The 21,532-nt window shown below is 31.6% G+C and overlaps 1 protein-coding gene across 1 annotated transcript in view; it reads right to left on the bottom strand.

Moving 5' to 3' along the window:
* The window catches only part of LOC118186010 (leucine-rich PPR motif-containing protein, mitochondrial-like), a 202,506-nt gene extending 181,213 nt beyond the window's left edge, over window positions 1–21,293 (bottom strand). The window contains exons 1-4 of the mRNA XM_085827326.1: window positions 21,088–21,293; window positions 20,775–20,968; window positions 6,074–6,199; window positions 24–145 (exon numbers count right to left, since the gene is read on the bottom strand). Coding sequence (XP_085683452.1) covers window positions 24–145; window positions 6,074–6,199; window positions 20,775–20,968; window positions 21,088–21,221 — 576 coding nt within the window. The 5' untranslated portion in view covers window positions 21,222–21,293. The remainder of the gene's footprint in view (window positions 1–23; window positions 146–6,073; window positions 6,200–20,774; window positions 20,969–21,087) is intronic.
* Between the last annotated feature and the right edge of the window lie 239 nt (window positions 21,294–21,532).

Raw genomic sequence — 21,532 nt, 5'->3', positions numbered from 1 at the left:
AATACTGAGAACATAAAAATTACCTTATCAGGCTGAATTTGATCTGCATCCAACTTTGATAAAAAGTCAGTAGGAGAAAAATGATGATTGTTGTCTAAGTAAATTCTCAAAAGAGAATTATAATGTCTTATGTCAAAAGAACAACCTATTTATGAAATAAAAATTACAATCAGTGCAAAGATCATCATTAAAAATCAAGAACTCATTTTAAAAAAAGAATATACTAGAAACGAAAATATTTATACCAAATTTTATTTTTTAAATGAGGTCCATATGTGAATACCATTTGATGTTTCAAGCATGCTGAAAATGAGTGCACTCAGCATTTCCCATAAAATCTAATATCACTTGTACTCAATGTTAAATCAATATGTTTCATAGTGTGAGGTTAAAAATCTTTAAGATAATTAAGCATTCTGCCGACTGTGAAATGGAACCAATCATTTATTTCTTAATATCAAGAAACATGAAAGCAGCAGATATTCATTGCCAGATATGTGAAGTATACAGTAAAAATGTAATAATAGTAAAAACAAAGTACAAAACTAGGTAACATTCTTCGAACAAGGTTTGCAAAAAATCTATGGTGAACTGAACTCTGGTCAGCTGTCTGCAATTACTGACAGTTTGATGCAGGCAGTACAGACCCACATTCCCACAAATAAAGAGATTTGCAAGTTGTTCAAATTTACACATGATAGAGAAATGAAAGAGGTTATCATCATCAGCAGAACTGCGTGAAAAGAGTATCTACAAACTCAATGTTCATTGAGATAAATGGTTAAATTGCCAAAAGAAATTACCATATTTGACAGCATATAAGACGCACCCTTATTTAGAAAAACCACACACAAGGAAAAAAAAGTTTCAATAGTCCGCGCTACAGCGCAGTACCACAATAACTTAAAATGTGGTTTCTTTTAGTTCTCACGTTTCGTAAAAGCCAAATAAACAATCATTGAATTCAATTACCAAACATATTTTTATTAAGGAAAATTAACAAACGGCAAGCTATTTTGAACATATGTAAATTTCAATAACGAATAAATGAATGAACGGCAAGCAGTCAAGCATAATACAAAATAAAGCAGAAACAACAAAAAACGCAGATTTAAGGGAAGCGTTGCCTATCATGAAATTAGAATTTAATCACTTTCAAAACCGTAAAAATCCTTTTCACTATCATCATCATCAAAAATGAGAATATCGTCATCACTAGTGTTTCCATCATCGCTAGTATCACCTTCTTCTTCTGTTCCGTCAAGAGCATTGCTAATTCCGCACTTCTTAAAGGACTTAACAATTACTTCAGCCTTTACGTTCTCATAAGATCTTTTTACCCACTCGCACACTTGTGAAATAGAGGGCCACTTCATTCTACCTGAGGGTGTGAGGGAGTGATGTGGCTCTCCTATCCATTTGTTCCATTGTTCTCGCACTTTTTCCTTAAATGGCTTATTCACCGATACACATAAAGGCTGTAATTGGCTAGTCAGTCCACCAGGAATGACAGCTATCTGGGTTTTTAATTCTCTCGCTTTATTCTTTATGATTTCAGTTCTATAGGCCCTAAACTGATCCAAAACCAAAAGAGAGAGTTTTTTTAAGAGTCCACCAGGTCACCTTGCCCATACGTTCTGTAACCACAGTTTCATTCCAGCTTCGTTCATCCAGCCTTTCGGATGAACATGAACAATTACACCCGTTGGAAGTTTTTCTTTCGGATGAGTTTTTCTTTTGAATATGAAAAACGGCGGTAGTTTTGTGCCATCAGCACAACATGTTAGAACTACCGTATATCGGGTTTTTTCATGACCCTTCGTTTTTATGGTTATTGATTTAGACCCTTTAATACTCACAGTCTTGTTGGATGGTACATCAAATGTGAGTGGAATTTCATTCATATTTCCTATTTGACCGAGCTCAAAAGAAGTTTTCTTGCGTGCATTTATAACAAACCTATGAAATGCTAGTATTTTTTCTTCATAATCTGCTGGCATTTTCAGTGCAATAGTTGTTTTTGTGCGCATTGATAAGCCTTGCCTTTTCATGAACCTGTACCACCAGCCCTCATACCCTGAAAAGTTCTGATTCTCATGTTTTTCTGCATATCTTTTGGCCTTATTGATTATCATTTTGGTTGAAACACTTATCCCAGATTTCCTCTTACCTATCACCCACATTTTTACGGCATTTTCAAGTTCAGGCCAAGATGGAGCTGGGCATCGAAGGTTATGTTTTTGTTTCTTAGCAGTCTTCAGTTGATCTTCCTGCAGTTGCCAAGTACGTATCATTTTTTCGGTAGGTGGTGGACTGAAATGCTTTGCTGCTGTTCTGTTTCCATGCACTTCGGCATAGTTTAACACTCTCAGTTTATACTGAATTGTATAGCTTAATTTCTTGTTTCCTGTAGTCATATTTTCCAGGGTATTCTTTTTAAACAAATAGTTTTTAAGCACCAATACTGACACATGTGTCGGCGGAGTCAAAGAAAGTCTATGTAAAGAAGAAAAGGCTCCATAGACGTAATGTGACCGTCAAACCTGTTCGAGCTTCGACATCAGCTTCCAGCTTTGGCGCTTTTTGGCGACAGATATTTCACGCATGCACAAAATAATTATGGCAGATGTAGAAAATGTTATGTGTGTTTAGACCTTTATCCGGGCTAAAAATAGCAATCAGTATTGAAAGTTCACCTGTGTCCTTCACATATAAGACGCAGGTAACTTTTTTGAGAACAAATTTAGGAAAATAAGTTCATCTTATATGCCATCAAATACGGTACGTAAAAAAATAGAAAAATGGAATGTAAATTTAGAAAAATGTTTTCCTTTAAAATTTTTACTTAGTTTGTTATTATTGCAAAACAGAATTTACTTGAAAAATACACTTTATGAATTACAATCCAGAAGGCTAAAAAAGAAAAAAAAAATTATCTCTGTAATCTAAAGTACACAGACCTTGGACGCATATCCAAAACAATTTAGCTTAAGTAAAAGCATTATGCAGGAATTTCAAGAAATGTCACAAGAATAAAAAAGCTTTGAGAATTTTTTAATTCTTTTTTTTTTTCCCCCTCCTTCTTCCATTCTCATTCCACACTTGCTTCAACAATTCTTCAATTAAAGTCTACCCATGTTTAAAGACCATTATACCATGTTTAAAGACCCTTATAACCATGTTTAAAGATCATTTATATGATCCAGTCACCAGTCTATTTAAAAAATGCAAATACTAACATTTCTTGAAATTTAAATTCCTTCAGCTACCATTTTATTGTGAATATATGTAACATGAAATATGTGACTGCATTTTTGCAACGCATTCAACTTTGAGTATATTACCTAATTTTATGCCCTTAAAAAATGAAGAAAAATCATCATTTTTCATATTTTATAACTTTTAACTGACTAACTTGTGGATTATACAGAGAGCCTTTGAAATAAAGAAATGGAATTTCTTTAAATATCAGTTATAAAACTTTCTGTTGATAGTATTTTGATTTGAATTTAACTTTTTCCTCCACTCATTTTATTTTTCATTTTTCCACTGTAAGATAATCTTTAACTCCTGACACAAACTTTCTTTGTATGGAACCAGGTTTGTACATTTTTTCTCTTCGTTTTCAATAAAAAATAGATCTTTATTTGTTAGTTATTTAGTTACACCCATGCTTCATCAAGGTCACAATGTACTTCTATGGTTTTCATACAGGGTTCTACAAATTTTCATAGTTTTCATAGAGGGCTCTACTAACTGTTCTGCATTGAGCCTTACCAAAAAGTAGGTGAACATTATGTTTTTTAGATTTTTTAAATCGTAAACCTTAGTTTGTTATGTTATTCATTGTTGCGACATATGTATTTAAAGACTTTGCAACTGATTTCTATACCAGCAGAATTTTCTCTTATTACCAAAAGTTTTAATTTAAAAACATTAGAACCAGTACGTATTTTTTTTCGGATATTTGTTTAGAGTTTTCTTTCCATGTAGAATAGACAGTTTAATAGTAAAAATAGTAATGATAGACAGTATTTAAAATAGTAATGATAGACAGTTTCCCCCTTCTGGATTTATAAATGCTGCTCATTTTGCCCTTAGAAATTTTAATACCATACATTTCACAAGAATTTTAAATTATGGAATAGGAATATTTTTCTTTGGAAAGCATAAAAAACATATCCTTCAACCCCAGCTTGTTTATATATAATATTTTGAAAGAAGAATTAATTTAAAAGTAACTGACAAAATTTCTCACTTCAAACAACAAGCTGCTGCCAGAAATTTTTATTCCAATAACACACTGGTCTTTTTTTTTAATCCTTTATCGAAAGCATTAAAAAAATCTGTGAACACCCTCTGTATTAAAATACACAGTGGTGAAAATCATGATACGGTGCCAGCTCATTAATATTTTCATGCAATTTTTGCCATTTTAAAGACTTTTGATTAACAAATAAATTACACTTAAAAATGCTTTCCTGTCTAAATTGCAAAATAAAATTAGCACAAAAGTGTTTTAAATAGAAAAACGGACAAAATAGCTATATCTCTAATATTTTCAGTACTACACATAGGTCTTTCTGCTGGAATTACTTATTCATCACAAATTAGGCTCAATACTGCTTCCACGCACACAACAGCACTCTTGCACTAAACGTAACTCGATATTAGGATCCTGTTGCCCATAATAATTTTCTACTAAACACAATAACATAAGGTAAAAAATAAATAACATAATTTTTAACCTAAATACAAAAAGAACAAAAATACTGGCTACTCCTAATTTCATGAACTAATTTTTTAGATTTAATGCTAGTTTATTCACAATGATGACCAATAAATATGAATTTTGAAGACAGTTAAAATTTATCATTTAAACATGTTATGAGGACTGGTTGTTTCATTTCTTGCGAGATATTTATGGACAATTCAACCTTCTTAATTCTAAGTAGAATTTTTGATGAAAAACAAAAGGATAACTTTTGAATTTGCAAGGGGGGGGAACTTTTTCAGTCTACTACCTTGAGTATGACAGCTGATAACAATATTTTATCAATTTATTTTATCCATGAATATCCATCTGGTAATTAAACAGTCTGGTTTAAAATGTAAAAACATCTGAAATCGAGAAGGGTATGAAATGATGTACAAGAAAAGATCATATAAGGATGTTTGAATGACAATACTTCACAATACTTTTCAAACAATGAGAATACTTTTCAAAGGAAAATTAGTTAGGTTTGACTTTTTTTAACAATTAGCACTTTGTTTACTACCTGTTATAGGATATTCTAAAGTATTTTATTTTGTGGATAGTTCACCATTAATCAGTAACTGTTTACCTCTTCTAATTTTTGCTACAACATATTTCAATAAATTTTACCTTTGATTTAAAATGTTATGTACATAAAATATAATGACAAGCTCAGATTTGCAATGAAGCACCACAGCCCACACATTAAGCTAAGCATAATCTGTCGAACTGTCAACAGCTGAACGTAGCTCTATCTTACAGGCTATCTGTCGAACTGTTAACAGCTGAATGTAGCTCTTATCTATTAAAAATCAATCAATATTAAGTTTATAAACTCTTACTGATGTGTACATATTGAAAACATAAAAAAAGCACTTCTGTTTGGATGTTTTCTAGGCTTATATTTTAGCAATTTACATGAAAAAATATTTTTTGAATGTAACTTTTTCAAATTTTCAGTTGAAATATTATGAAATAACAACATGGAATAAAAGAATTTTTTGGTGAGATATAGTCAATTGCCTAATTTTTGTCAAAAAGTTCTCAATTTCACCTCAACCAAAGATAAAACATCAAAACACTTCTATCCCAAAGGTAAATTTGAATGCCACTTAAAATAATTACATCTTTTAACATTTTCAAAAAACAGTGACAGCAAGATTTAAAATATAAGTTTATTATGACTACTATTTTGAATTTTTAAAAATCACACACACAAATATGTAAATCTTACTTAGGCAAACGTGTAAATCTTCCTTTGAAAAAATATTATCATGCAACATACTTTTCCATCGCAAAAAAAATTTATTTTCTTACCTAATTTTATCAAAGTATTCCATATTTCATTAGCTAATTCAATTCTTTTTGAAGGTGCTTCTTCAAGAATCCGTCCACAACATCTTAGAAGATACAGACCATGTGTTGCAGAATGAGACGATAATTCTAAAAGACATATTTTTATAAATAAATTACAGCAATAGAACAGGAACAATAGAACGTTTGTTTAAGGCTACACGGCAGGTACAAAATACAGTTTTAAAATACACCAGAACCAGCTCTGATGCTGGCCCTAAAAGATATCGCAAAGGCAGGGAGATGATGAGCAAAATAAATCTCAGAAAAGGAACAATGAGATTAAAAAAAAGGTGGGAAAACTATGGTCTACAGCCTAAATGAAATCTCCAACTCATTAGTAAAATACAAGTTAAAATATTTATTTGTTCTTACATTAAAAATTAATCCATCTATGATCATGTTTTTGTAGTTTTCGAACATTAAGCAAGGTTTAATTGCATTATTAATACTCATTGTAACAATTATTCGTTAAAGCAATCATTTTGTTGCAAAAAAAATCCAGTACCCTTCTGCTATCGGGACCGGATTCAGATACATATGTTACATTGATACATACATTTCTGTATCCGGTTTCTATAACTGAAGAGTACCAAAAATCCTTTATAACATTTTTATAATATTTTCCTATGAGGATGAAGAGATGGTTATAAAAAGCTTATACAGATCTTGATTATATCAAGCTGTAATGCATTCTCATTCCTCACTTCATATGTGTCATCTTGCATTACTTCACTTTAATCATTCACGGCATGGCGCCTTTATTTTCTATAAGCTTTTTCAAGGAGATTGACGTCATTATTGCTACTAATATCTTTTTTTTTTTTTTTTTTGTATCAATTTATCATAAAAAAATGCAGTACTATTCCGCTTTGAAGACCATAAAAAAATTGCATCGAAAATGTATGCGCAAATGTGCCAAATCTGGCAAACGCGCCCATTTAACAGAGCACCAAATCTAGCATATGTGCTGATTTCAGATTGCGTAAGTTTATATAGTTCTATATTTCTTACGATGTCATTGAAATATTAGTTTAATTTTTAAATCCTTTTTTGATATCCTACAGATTAAACAATTTGGGAATTGCCCATGATGAAAAACCTGTAATAGAATATTGGGTAAAGTGCAGAATCATCCACTGCTTGACGCGTTTTCAAGAATTGCACGTACTCAATATCCATGTACACATTGACTTGCACAAAAATTGCACTGCACACACCCTTGACCATCTACATACACATCGACCTATTTTCACTTAAAGAGTAAAAGAAAATTGACAAAAATCCAATTGTTTTTACCCTTGTAAAAAGCGGCAAACAAATAAGTGGACGATTCTGTACTTTCCTGAGAATTTTTTTTGAAAGAAAAGGCATCATTCATTATAGAAAATTATGTTTGATCAATCAACAAGATGAAATTATGTTTAGCGAACTCGGTAGCGAAATAGCAATTCAGGCATCCATTCAGTTATGTTTAGCAATTTTGAGTAGAGTAGACTTTAAGGTACCCCTTGTATTATGGCAAAGTTGTTGTTTGATTTATCGCCAAGTTGTAGTTTCATTTATGGTAGCCTGAGTAGTTGAATGTTATGAAAACCCCATTGTGACATAATCAGGTGCATGATTCTGGGAAATTTTGTATCATGGGATGTTTTGTAAGCGTTTTTGTGGTGTGTGTTGGTTCTTTAGACGATAGAATGGCCAAATGTAGTAAGATTAATTTGAAGTTTCTGTACGATTTGGAGCGAAAGGGGAAAAGAGCTTTAATTGACTGGTGTGTAAATGAAGGTTTACTTAGTAGTCATTATAAGTGTCTTGTATGTAGGAAGGATATGCATCTAGTCATGGTTTGAAAAAAGTCATTTGAGTATGAATGATATTTTGATTTTTACGTGGCTCTGGGTGTAAGAAGTGAACTCGAAAATCATGGTAAGTGAATATTTGCTTTTGGTAATGCTTAAATGTATAACATGTTTTTCCTTTTTTATGTTATTCTATTGTTTAGTTTAAAATGTATTTTATTGAGATTATGTATTTTTTGTTTACCTATATTGTAGAATTTGATGCTCCTTTGACTTTTTAAGTGAAAATATATCGATGTGTACATGGACAAAGTAAAGGGACTGCGCAATGCAAGTTTGTGCAATTCTGGGATTTTTTTTTTTAAGTGAAAATAGGTCCGCATGTAAATGGATACAGTTAAAAGAGTGCGCAATGCCATTTTTGTGCAATTCGGGGATTTTTTTTAATTGAAAATAGGTCAACGTGTACATGGATAAAGTCAAAGGAGTGCGCATTACCATTTTTTTGCAATTTGGGTTTTACCGCCAAGTTTCGCCAAGGGCTACCCTAAACTATACTTTTACCGCAATTTTTATATAAATTATAATATTGATTTAAAATAGTTATTTAATCCTATGCTTCCATTCAGTCCTGTTTAGCCTTTATTATATAAATTATAATAAGAAGAAAGTATTATATGAAATTAACCTTTCACATCTAAATTAAAACATCAATCTTAAGTAGTTATTTACTATTGTACAGTACAAAGTCTGTAATCTGGATGTCCATTATCCGAAATGATCTATAATCCGACCTAGCACAAAAAATAAGATAGAAATTTATGGGTGCTCATCATATGCCAGATATAAAAATTATACATTACAAATAAGCAAAAAATTAGATTTTTTACACGTACCTAAATGCTGTTTATATACAGTCAAAAGTCGTTAATTCGGACACCCATAATCCGGAATGATCTATAATCCGGACCTCAAAGCTAAAAACTTTCTGCGCATGCGCCGCGTTGGCACATGCGCACAGGTATTTTACGCGTGCGTGTAAGACCTTGACTACTGCGCATATGCGTGTGCGCAAGTGCAGAATACGTTTTCGCCTGCGCGTTTAATGTATAACGGAAGGTGTAAGCTAAAATTATCTAATTATCTATTTCAGTTAATGTTAATGATTGCGTTGTTCCTTAATCTTCGAATTGGATCCCGCTGATTATTTTTTGCAGACTGTAAGAGCAATTTTATAAAAGTAAACTTGAACTTTCGATTATGTCAAATAGAATTTCCGATGCTGGAACTTCCAAAGGATCTACAAAACGAAAGTATGTTTCGATGTCCAACAAACAAAAAGTAGAATTGCTGCAAAAAATGGATAAAGACATGAAGAATGTGACAGAGAGGTTAGTGAAAACGAAAAAATTTCGATTGACAAGTTAGTCGGTATTCTCGGCACAGCAATTAACGGGACTTGAACTGCGGGACTTTGTAACTGAACAAGAAATTATGTCTGTTTATAGAATTAAAGACAAAGTATTATCACATAAAATGAAGCAACTTAAACAACTTACATTGAAAGAAATGTTTAATAAAGTAAACAAATAAATATTAAGCTTTTTTTTTTTTTTTTTTTTTTTTTGTAAATTTTGATACCCTTTAAATCATAATTGTTCTTTATTTCATTAATTACGGTTTCATATTTTTAATTTTAGAATTTCTGCATGCCATCTTACGAGATTTAAACTGATGATCTATAATCCGGAAAAATCGATAATCCGGAATCGCCGAAGTCCCGACGAGTCCGGATTAACGACTTTTGACTGTACAAGAAATGACATACCTTATGAACTTAAATACTTTCATTATCGGATAACATAAAAAGTTCGTCACATTTGTCTTCTGTTATATCTTCATGCATATCATCAAATTCTTTTTCACCATTACTATCATTTTTACTTTGATTCATAAACAAATAATTATAATATCTTTCATCTTTCACCAACACTAAACATCCGCTACAGCCTGATTTCCTTTTTTTTTCGCAAACTAATTAACTTTGCCTTTGAAAGCAGTACCGTGTTGTTTCGTTTGGCAAGAGCCATATTTACTCCTCAAAGGAACACTAGATCAACTGTATTTCAACTAAAGCAAATTCAATTTAATGAGGCCGGTTATAGTTGACTTTAAGGTACCCCTTGTATTATCGCCAAGTTGCCGTTTCATTTACCGTCAAGTTGTTGTATCATTTATGGTAACCTGAGTAGTTGAATGTTACGGAAACCCTATTATGATGTAATCGTTTGCATTATTCTGGGAAATTTTCAATCATGGGATGTTTTGCAAGGGCTTTTGTGGTGTGTTGCTTAGGAAGTACATTGCTTGTTTCACAGCTTAGATGGTACAATGGCTGAATGTAGTGGGATTAATTTTAAGTTTCTGTACGATATGGAATGAAAGGGGAAAAGTGCATTAATTGACTGGTGTGTAAATAAAGATTTACTTAGTAGACACAGTCTGGAACTACGTAGTATATTTTTTAGTCTTATTTTTGTGAATTTCTGTGGCGACACCAATATACGGATTGTAGTTCAGCATCCAAGTTTTTGGATGCTGTTAAGGAATTTTGTTTGCCAAAGACTGAAGACGAACGAATTTCTAAATAAGATAAGGGAATATTTGCTTTGTGTAGTGCTAAAATACATAACAGTTTTTTCCTTTTTTTGTGTTATTTTATTGTTTGGTTTAAAATGTAACTTATTGAGATTATGTATTTTTTGTTTGCCTCTACTGTAGAATGGGGTGCTCCTTTGACTTTTTAAGTGAAAATAGTGTGTACATGGACAAACTCAAGGGAGTGCATAAAGCATAGTTTGTGCAATTCTCTGATGTTTTTTAAGCGAAAATAGGTCGATGTGTACATGGATAAAATCAAGGGAGTGCACAATACCATTTTTGTGCAATTCGGGGAATTTTTTTAAGTGAAAATAAGTAGATGTGTACATGGATACCGAGTTTGTGTATTTTTTTGACTTATTTTGCCTTGCATAGCGGCAATTTTTGTGCCAAAAATCGCCACTACGCAGGCCAAACTAACAAGTCAAAGAATTGCATAAACTCGGCATCCCATGTACCGCCAAAAATTGCCAAGGTTAGCCAAGGGGTACCCTAAAATATACTTTTACCTTAAGGTCTTTCACTTCAAAATCATGGCTTCAAATGACTACAGAAAGATATCTGACTTCTAATTCCACAAATTTATTTAGGTCAGAAGAGTATTCTTACCCCAAATTTGACTCCCTTTTCTCAAAACCCTAGAATAACATTCTTGTGTACACCTCACTGAATACAACTCAACCCCTTTGCAGAATTATTTTCTTCCTCAAACATTTCCCCTTACACTGTTGTTTCCTTTATCGCTTGCCAATTCAGTATACCATTGTTCGAAAGCCTGAAAAAAATCTTCGAATGAATGACATCAAAAGATAAGTGCATCACACATGTATTTTTCAGGTTTCTTCGTAAAAAGAAGGGTGCACTTTATACGGCAAACAGACCCAAAAATTAATGAATCTAATTTGAAATTACATGTGTGTGTGACAAAGCATACTATTTAGAATAAGCATTTCAAGATAATTTATCTCTCTGATTTGCCTCGTAACTATAGTAACAACTACTGCACAAGACCGTCAAGCCCTCTAATTTGCTAAAATCTCTCAACCCCTTTTGCGTGATGATAGCATGTTACAATCATAAATGAGAGGAAAGTCATTACAATTTTGAAAACCCTATTTTAAAGAAACAGACCACATGCATTCTTTAGGACCAAGAATGTCTCTATGCAGGATTTTCTAAATGTAATGGAATTCATATCTTTTTATTTTGCCATTCTTATATGGAATACGTTTAAAGATACGTAAATGACAAATTATAAAATCATAAATTAAAAATTTTTCAAAAACTGCACTTTTACTGAAATTATATAGACAAGCTATTATGCTTTATCTTCGAAGGAATTAAAGAAAAGCAAGTGCACCTGAACATTTTTGCTGTGATTTGCCTCTTTGCTCCACAGCTAGTTTCATCACTTGTTTTCGCTTTGCTTTTAAAAGTTATATACACTAAACCAGTGATTCTCAACCACTGTGCCGTAGCACTTTTGTGTACCGCCAAATTCTTAAAGTGTGCCGTCAAATTTTAGAAATGTATAGTGTAAAAATTATAATGGGTTTAATCCTAGTATATGGTACACATGAGGATTGGTGAAATTCGTTTTTTAAGACATCAATAAGCGTGCCAGTTGTGGTATCCAAGCCGATTTTGGGGTCGACGACTTCTGCATTTAAATTAACTTTGAACGAAGAGGAAGAACTAATTTCGCTTTATAATAATCAAGATTTAATTTTAAAATATTCGGTAGAATAAATTAATTCATTTTGGATCAACATTAGATGCGATTATCCCATGATGACCAAAACAGCTTTAAAAATATTATTAGTTTTCTACACCTTATTTGTGGGAATTCGGATTTTTAATATTAACCAACACAAAAATGAAAAAAAGGTCAAGACTGTTAAATGTAAAAAATGATATGAAAGTAGCATTGTCATTTTTATGACCAAATAAAAATGAAATTATCAAAAACATCAAGCTCAAATTTCTCATTAAAAGTATTATTATTGTTAACTTGTAATTGATCCCTTAATAAACATACTGCTGTTTTTGTAGTGCATATTATTTTATTTTATATTCAAAATTACTATCATAAACTATTTTACACAGTGTATTATAGGAAAGTAAACAACTTATCTTTTACTTTGTGTGCTGCCAAATTTTGAAATCGTTAAAAGTGTGCCACGACAAAAAAAAGGTTGAGAATCACTGCTCTAAACCTTAGCTAACACAGGGGTTACGTCATTAACACATTGCGCATAAGGTAAAATCATGTTCCACACAATTAATTCTCTATGGAAAAAGGGGTAGGTATAATTAAGAAAGCATGTATAATTTATCAAATCTAAATATTATTGTAATTAAAGGCAAAAATACAACAAATGTTACTGAAAAGGATTTCTATTACTGCTTAATAAATAGGTACATAATAAGATTATTTTTAAAGAGCTGGTGACGTTTGCTTGAGAGAATGTATGATGCAACTCATTAACGTTTTTCAGTAAGGAGTTCAAACTTTTGAATGCATCTCAAAAAGTGTCCTCTTCTTTTTTTATTGAGGTCAATCTCCATTACAAAATCAGTCAGTTCCTGTACCTTTTTTTTAATAATTTGTTAAACTCCTTGTATGTTAAAGGATCTTCATCTTCTTCACAATTGCTGCATTCACCATATGCTAATGTTTTGTCGCAGAGGGGTGCCAAATGTTTTCTAAACAAGATTTTCATCATATAACTGTGTTTCTTTTTTTGGTGAAGGGGGGCACCAAAAAGGTATTTTGCCCCCCGAGCGTCAGTTATGCTCACTACTCCACTGCTTCCACACCTGGAAATCTTTCACAGCCTATTGCTTTTGCAATTTGTATGATTTAAGTGGCTTTATTTTCAATCAATTGAAATCCTTTAAAATAGTTGACAGCTTCTGACCAGAGCTGATGCCAGCAAGTATTTATTGTTGATGAATTCACTATTCCCACACAAATTTAATCATTTGCAAGCAGTGTCTTACGTTGAATTGCTTCCAAAATGTTATTAGTATGATGTACTTTCCTTCATCTAGCACTTTTTTCGTAGAGATGTAAATATTCTGACATAACAAATTTGGAATATTTTTCATTCTTTGATCCACTGGTTGGATTAAGAAAGTGATGTTCAGTAGAAGTAGTAAAAACTCTACATTTGAATGCAAAGTTGTGAGGACTTAGCTCCATATCCTGGAGAATTAGGACAACTTTAAAGCTCAGGTTTTGCTGTTCTAAACATTATCTGATTTCTTTGACCCTTTCAGAATTATGAGTTATCTCAGAAGTTTCAAAGTTTCCCAAAATGTCATGAATAAATAGTATTTTCTTGATTATAATTTAAAATCATCCCTTTAACTTCGTACCTTGACTCTTTTTCTTCCAACACACATCCAATTGAAAATTGGATGCATTAGAATCTGGCAAAAATTTTCATGTGTAATGAATTGAAAAACCATCCTTCCACATATAACTTTATGTCCATCATGATTAGAGAGTTACAGAATTAATTTTGAAACCAGTCATTAAAAGAGAATCATCACAATGAGGGCGATGTTCAGCAGCATATCTCATATAATTGAGGATCTCGTGATACACAAATTAAATGGAGACAATTAAGATAATACATATACACAAAATCTTGTTCCACAAGTCGATATTCGTCAAGATTTTACTGTATCCTGCTTCATAATAATTTCCATTTTGTTCTCTATTTTTACAAGTGATCAAAACAGTATCTTCTGGAAAGGGACCTTGGAACGAACTCCCACCTTTGTATACTTCTGTGGTTATTTACAATTTAATATAGCTATTAATGTAGCATATAAAATCTATTAAAGATACATTAGTGCATTAAGGAAACATTTGAGCTGTAACAGGTGGCAGAAGTTTAAAGCGGCAAATTTTCAGAATTTTAGTGAAGCAGCAAACAACATAACTTAGGAATGGCAAAATTTTTAGAATTTACCAAGGCAGCAGAATTTTAGGACTCACTGAGATTGCAATGAGCAACAAAATTCCTAATGCAGGTCCTGTTCCAAGCTGCAATGATTCCTTCACAGATATGCCTCACCAGTTGGTGAGCTTTTAAGATTGATGAATATTGGTAATTACATCTGGACTTCAGTACAAATAAACTGACACGACTGCATGATTAGTTCTCATATTTTCCCCATGTGTAATGTGAATATGATCTAATTTACCTTAGAAAATAATCCACAAAAGCATTTGGTTAGATTAGAGAGAAGGGTACCCCTTATATTATCACGAAGTTGTTGTTTTATTTATCGCCTAGTTGGTTAGGAAGTATATTGCTTGTTTTGTGGTTTAGACAGTAAAATGGCCAAATGTGATAAGATAAATTTGAAGTTTCTGTAGGATTTGGAAAGAAAAGGGAAAAGAGCATTACTTGACTGGTGTGTAAATGGAGGTTTACTTAATAGCCATTATTAGGTGTCCTGTTTGTAGGAAGGAAATGCATATGGTTGAAATGACGTTACGGAGAATATTTTTTACTCTTATTTTGTGAATTTATGTGGCGACGCCAGTATACAGATTCTTGTTCAGACAATTTTAGGAAGTTTTTGGATGATGTTAAGGAATTTTCTTTGACTCAAGACGTGTTAATTCGTAAATAAAGTAAGTGGATATTTCCTTTGTGTAGTGCAAAGATGAACTTTCTTTTTTGTTATTTCATTGTTTCATTTAAAATGTAGTTTATTCAGATTATATATTTTTTTGTTGGCAGCTCCTTTGACTTTTTAAGTATATACAGTTTAATGTGTACATGGACAAAGTCAAGGGAGTGTGCAAAGACCAAGGGTTTTGTGCAATTCTCTGATGTTTTTTTAACTGAAAATAGGTCCATAGTCAAGAGAATGCCCAATGCCATTTTTGTGCAATTCTCAGATTTTTTTTAAGTGAAAATAGGTTAATGTGTACATGGATACCGAGTTTGTGCAATTCTTTGTCTTGTTATTTTGGCTTTGTGTAGCAGCGATTTTTGCCACAGAAATCGCCGCTACACAAGCCAAAATAATAAAGCAAAGTATTGCACAAACTCGGTATCCATGTACTGCTAAAAATCGCTAAGTTTCACCAAGAGGTACCCATAAATTACTTTTACCAATGCTTTCACCAAGCATTTTTTCCCTTAGGCAGATAAAGCACAAAACAGTCTTTCAAATGGACTTTTCATAAAAAAGAAAGACCCTATTTACTTTTAAATTTTTAAAATAGCTTACATTACAATTGAGCTAGTGATGAAGATTGATTCTTCTTTTCATAAAAAAGAAAGACCCTATTTACTATTGAATTTTTAAAACAGCTAAGTTATAATTGGGCTAGTGATGAATGCATGTTTTTTACTAGACTGGAAGAATGATACTTGTTTATAGTAGCAACAATTCCTTACAGAAAAACAGCATTATGTTTCTGCAACGACTATTTCTAAAATTCTTCACTTGTTATATGTTTCATAGGTTGATCTTTACAATATGGTAACTGGTAGTTTGGCGACATTTTGGAGGCGATAAAGGTTACTACCTGGGACTTTGGTAATAATGTGAGCAGTACTCAGTTCCGATTACGCATTATTTTGTGTGGGGGAAATGAGAGATCATGGGATATGTCATGTGATATTAATGGACGAATTATGGTTTTTTAATCGGAAAAGGGGGGGAATTTGGACAAGTATCTGTGGATGTATATTATTTTGTATTAAGCTTCATTGTGTGTTGTGTGAAGTAGGGTTGAATAATTTTGGGATTGTATGGTGCTGTCTAAAGTGAATTGTAGATGTGATAAAGAGAAATTTTTTTTTATTAAATTCTATCAAATTCGGAAAAAAAATCGTTCAGTAATTTTATTGAATCCATAATAAAAGTGTATCCACCATGTAAGGAAGATTCGGAAGAAGATTAGGTTAGTTAGACTTTGTTAAGAATGTGAGTAGTATTCAGTTCTGATTACGCATTATTTTGTGTGAGGGAAATGAGAGATCATGGGATATGTTATGAGATATTAATGGTCGAATTACTGTTCTTTAATCGGGAAAAAATCTGGCAATTTTGTATTTGGCTTTATTCTGTGTTGTGTGAAATAGTGTTTGTGAATTTTTGGATCCCATGGCCGTAACTAAAGTGAATTCGAAATGGGTATTTAGTGGTATTGAAAAGGATAGTAATAAATGTTTTTTAAGGTTGTGCGAGAGAGAAATAAAGATGTTTTATTATGTTATTTATTTTACCTGGTATCTTGCTTTGAAAGATAAGTATGATTTTAAAGATTCTGAAACAGAAGTAAGAAAAGTGTATCCGCCACGTAATCAAGATTCTGAAGAAGATTAGGTAAGTTAGTATTTTTAATTATTTGAGGATATTATTTTTATGCATTGTTGTAAATGTAAGGTGGAAAGGAATTTGGTATTATTGGGAAAATTGTTATTAGCAATGATTTAGTTTAAAGTAATTAGGATTGTAAGGTAATTTTTATTAATTTAATGTATGTGCTCATTTATATTTTAAGTAGTGTTTTTGAATTTCATTATGATAATGAAATGATAGTTATTTTGTGAATTTTATGTTTGTAGGAATTTGGTATACGTTTAAGTTGAAATAAACGTGCATGGAAATAATTTAAATATTTGATATTAAGTATTTGTAATGCTTGAGGTATGAATTCGTTGGTGACGTGTATAATGTAATAGATGATTTAGAGGTAAAACTTTTTGGATATTCTATTTATTTTATATGTGGAAATGTTGATATTTGTAAAGGGTAAATACTTTTTCGCGATCATGTAATTTCATATATGTTCTTTTTACCGGGTTTAAAGCTTGAGAAAATTGTCATGTATTTTCGTGAAATTTTTTTAATTTATGAGAAAAAAGCAGTGTACATGGATATAGTGAAGAGTGTGCGCAATGCCATTTTTGTGCAATTCTGGGATGTTTTTTTAAGTAAAAATAAGTCGACGTGTACATGGTTTAGTGATATTTTAATGAAATGATAGTTATTTTGTGAATTTTATGCTTGTAGGAATTTGGTATACGTTTAAGTTGAAATAAACGTGCATGGAAATAATTTAAATATTTGATACTAAGTATTTGTAATGCTTGCGGTATGAATTCGTTGGTGACGTGTATAATGTAATAGATGATTTAGAGGTAAAAGTTTTTGGATATTTTATTTATTTTATATGTGGAAATGTTCATATTTGTAAAGGGTAAATACTTTTTCGCGATCAGGTAATTTCATATATGTTCTTTTTACCGGGTTTAAAGATTGAGAAAATTGTCATGTATTTTCGTGAAATTTTTGTAATTTATGAGAAAAAAGCAGTGTACATGGATATAGTGAAGAGTGTGCGCAATGCCATTTTTGTGCAATTCTGGGATGTTTTTTTAAGTAAAAATAAGTCGGCGTGTACATGGTTTATGTGTATGTGTTATTTTGAAAAATGTGTAAGCAGAATGGTATTGTGCAGTTTTTCCTAAATTTGCAGTGAATATTTGTCATGATTAAGCAGTTTTGTTTGATAAAATTTCTAGCATAAGTGTAATTCGGCTAATAGATTGTTGGAAGAAGTGTTCAGGAGATAAAAAGAAAAGAAACATGTGTTTATTTCGTGAAGACAAAATGGCGGCGGGGAAAAAAAAATGAGGGTTGCTGTAGGAGAGTTGGTCAGCAAATTTTCGCCAAAAAATCGCCAAGTTACCATAATGTAAAGATCAACCGTTTCATATTATATCTCATTATAATCAGGGCTTAATTTCTAAAATCAGAAGTGCCGGTGCCCTGTGGAAGGCAGTCATGAAGAAACAGGAAAATAAATAAAATAAATAATAAAAAATAACTATAAAAATCTAAAAGCTTTCAGATTTTACATTATGCCCAAAGGGGCTTTTTTTAACATTTTGTGTGATACCTTTATTTATTAAATATCATGTTCTTCGCAGTTAAACCATAAAATTCAGTTCAACAGCAATATCACAAAATAATTTTTAAATGAGCATATCTTTAGAATTTCCAATATACAGTCTCACGCTGGAGATAAAAATGTTTGGTTAGAGTTGACTTTAGGGTACACCTTGTATTATTGGGAAGTTGTTTCATTTATCGCCAAATTGTTGTCTCATTTACGACAACCTAAGTAGTTGAATGCTATGGAAACCCCATCATAACATAATTGGTTACGGTGAATTTGAATCATGGGAAAAAATTTTGGAAGTGCGTGTCGGATTTTGGGTAAGGGCTTGTGTATGTTAGATAAGTACGTTGTTATTTGTGGTTTACATGATAAATTGGCTGAATGTGATAAGATTAATTTGAAGTTTCTGTAGGATTTGCAACGAAAGGGAAAAAAGGCATTAATTGACTGGTGTGTAAATTAAGGTTTACTTAGTAGCCATTATTAAGTATCCTGTTTGGAGGAAGGAAATGCATATGGTTGAATATCGGAAATTTTCACACGGGAATATTTTTTACTATTATTTTTGTGAATTTATGTGGTGACACCAGTATACAGATTTAGTTCAAATAATTTTAGGAAGTGTTGGGATGCTGTTAAGAAATTTTATTTGACTGAAGATGTGTAAATTCATAAATAAGGTAAGTGGATATTTCCTTTGTGTAGTGCTAAGATGAATTTCCTTTTTTATGCTATTTCATTCTTTGATTTAAAATGTAGTTTATTTAAATTATATATTTTTTGTTGGCTGCTCCTTTGACCTTTTAAATGAATATAGTTTGATGTGTACATGAACAAAGTCAAGGGAGTGCGCAAAGCCTAGTTTCTGCAATTCTCTGACGTTTTTTTAAGTGAAAATAGGTTGATGTGTACATGGATAAAGTCAAGGCAGTGCAAAATTCCCTTTTTCTGCAATTCTAGGATTTTTTTAAGTGAAAATAGGTCGATGTGTATATGGATACCAAGTTTGTGCAATTCTTTGTCTTGTTATTTTGGCTTTGTGTAGCGGCGATTTTTGGTGCCTACGCAAACCAAAATAACAAGTCAAAGAATTGCACAAACTTGATATCCATGCACCGCCAAAAATCGCTAAGGGGTACTTTAAAATATTACTTTTACCCATTTTTCTTTTCCCCCATACAGTGTTGCCATTGCTTGCTTTTAAATCATTGAGTTTGTTAATCAAAAATCAAGTGATTTCTTCCTTTTTTCTACTGAATGTTATAGGGCCAAAATTTTAATCCCTAAATGGTTTTCAGAGAGTTCAGTGCTGAAACTAGCAGGCTACTGACTTTTAAAATAGAATTTTTTCCAGCTGTGGCACAAATTTTATTATGTCAAACATGCTTGTTAAAATGAGAAGCTACCTATAGTTTTGACACTTCGTTAGCAAAACAAATAATCTTAACAAAATAGAAACAAATTTTGATTTTGTAGGTCGACACAGAAATGAGTCTTCAGAGCAGGAAATAATATAATAACTTCTTCAACTGCTGGAAATAAAGTTACCCAAAGCTAGTCATCCTACCGGGGGAAAGTTTTTGATAACTGATTTCAACAAATTCACAGAAGTCATTGAGCTCTTTTAAGCAAATTGTGTATATACGCAAATGAAGGTTTTGAAAATTCCTGTTATTATTAATTAATTATTCCCATGAGCTTTGACGCATTTAAATAATCTAATCTACCCTTAAGGATATATTTGTCTCGTTTGTTGTATTTATGAAATCACTTCAGACACACGAAATGCATTAAAATGATTAATTTCATGTTTAATTCACTAAGTAAATACTGTCACTAATGGATATTTAAAATTTATATGTTTGCATGCACATGATAAGCAGGTTTAGAACCATCTTACATAAATAGCTGGAACTGCAGATATCACCCAGAGTTCTATTCCTAATAATTAAATAAACACTTAACACATGATGGTTTCATGTAGTTTCCCCAAACTAGAGCCTTCTTCAGAAAGCCCAAACTTCTTCAGAAAATTCTAAATAAAATTATTCTTCCTGAGGATCTTGAATGCTTAAGCATAATCAAATATCTGCTCCAACCTTTATTAAATTTTCTAACTAAAATTCGGATTTTACTAATACAAAGAAATTATTTCATCAAGTAACGTAAATACATAAATCAGGAGTATCAAAATGCAGTTCTATATTGTACTCTTAAAAAGCAACATTAAAACTTTAAAAAAATGTCTTTATCTTACCGGCATTTTTCATCTTTAAAAACACTGATTCTACCGTCCTTCTATTTATACGACCTGAACGTCTGATAGTCCAATCTATATTTGATAGATCTTTATCAATTTCTTTTATAATAGAAGCATCGTTGATATTCCCGCTTTTGATTGCCGGCAAATCTTCGTTTAATTTATGCTGATGGGCAACTGTAGCTAAACACCTGTCATATTACAAAAAATAAATATTTTAAACTCGTGGAATTAATAAAATAATATCATAGTAAAACTTTTCTCCTGAAAACATATATAAAATTCATCTGGAAAAGGAAAAAAAAATTACAATTGTTGAGAGACAACCACATTTCTCCTACAACAGCGATTTAAAAGATATGAATTTTCATTCCTAAAATTTTTCATAAAAATTCTACATTTGTGCAGATTTAAAAAGACTCTTTTGCGCATCAGAAAAGACATTTTTATGTTATATATTTTAAAAAAAAAAAAAAAGAGAGATAAATAATTATCACTTATTGCAACCAAAACACATGTAATAACCCAAAACGACGGTTGCCAGTCTCAAAATAAGCAAAAACTTCAGATCTTTTCTTAATTGAATACATTAATAATTTCAATGAGTTATAAAAGGGAATATTAATTCAACTCTAAATTTTCCAGTTATTCGAGAAAGAATTTTCTAAAATTATTTGGAACTGCTTTTATCATAGTATTTCTTCTATGCCCGAAGTAATATGCTCTTGTCTTACTTCTCCGTATGCACCAGCTCT

The sequence above is a fragment of the Stegodyphus dumicola genome, chromosome 11 (assembly GCF_044657685.1).
Source record: "Stegodyphus dumicola isolate Sdum_Otavi_A_Nest chromosome 11, ASM4465768v1".
Lineage (NCBI taxonomy): Eukaryota > Metazoa > Arthropoda > Arachnida > Araneae > Eresidae > Stegodyphus > Stegodyphus dumicola.
The sequence above is the reverse complement of the archived record's forward strand: the minus strand, read 5'-3'. Positions and strand labels throughout refer to the sequence as shown.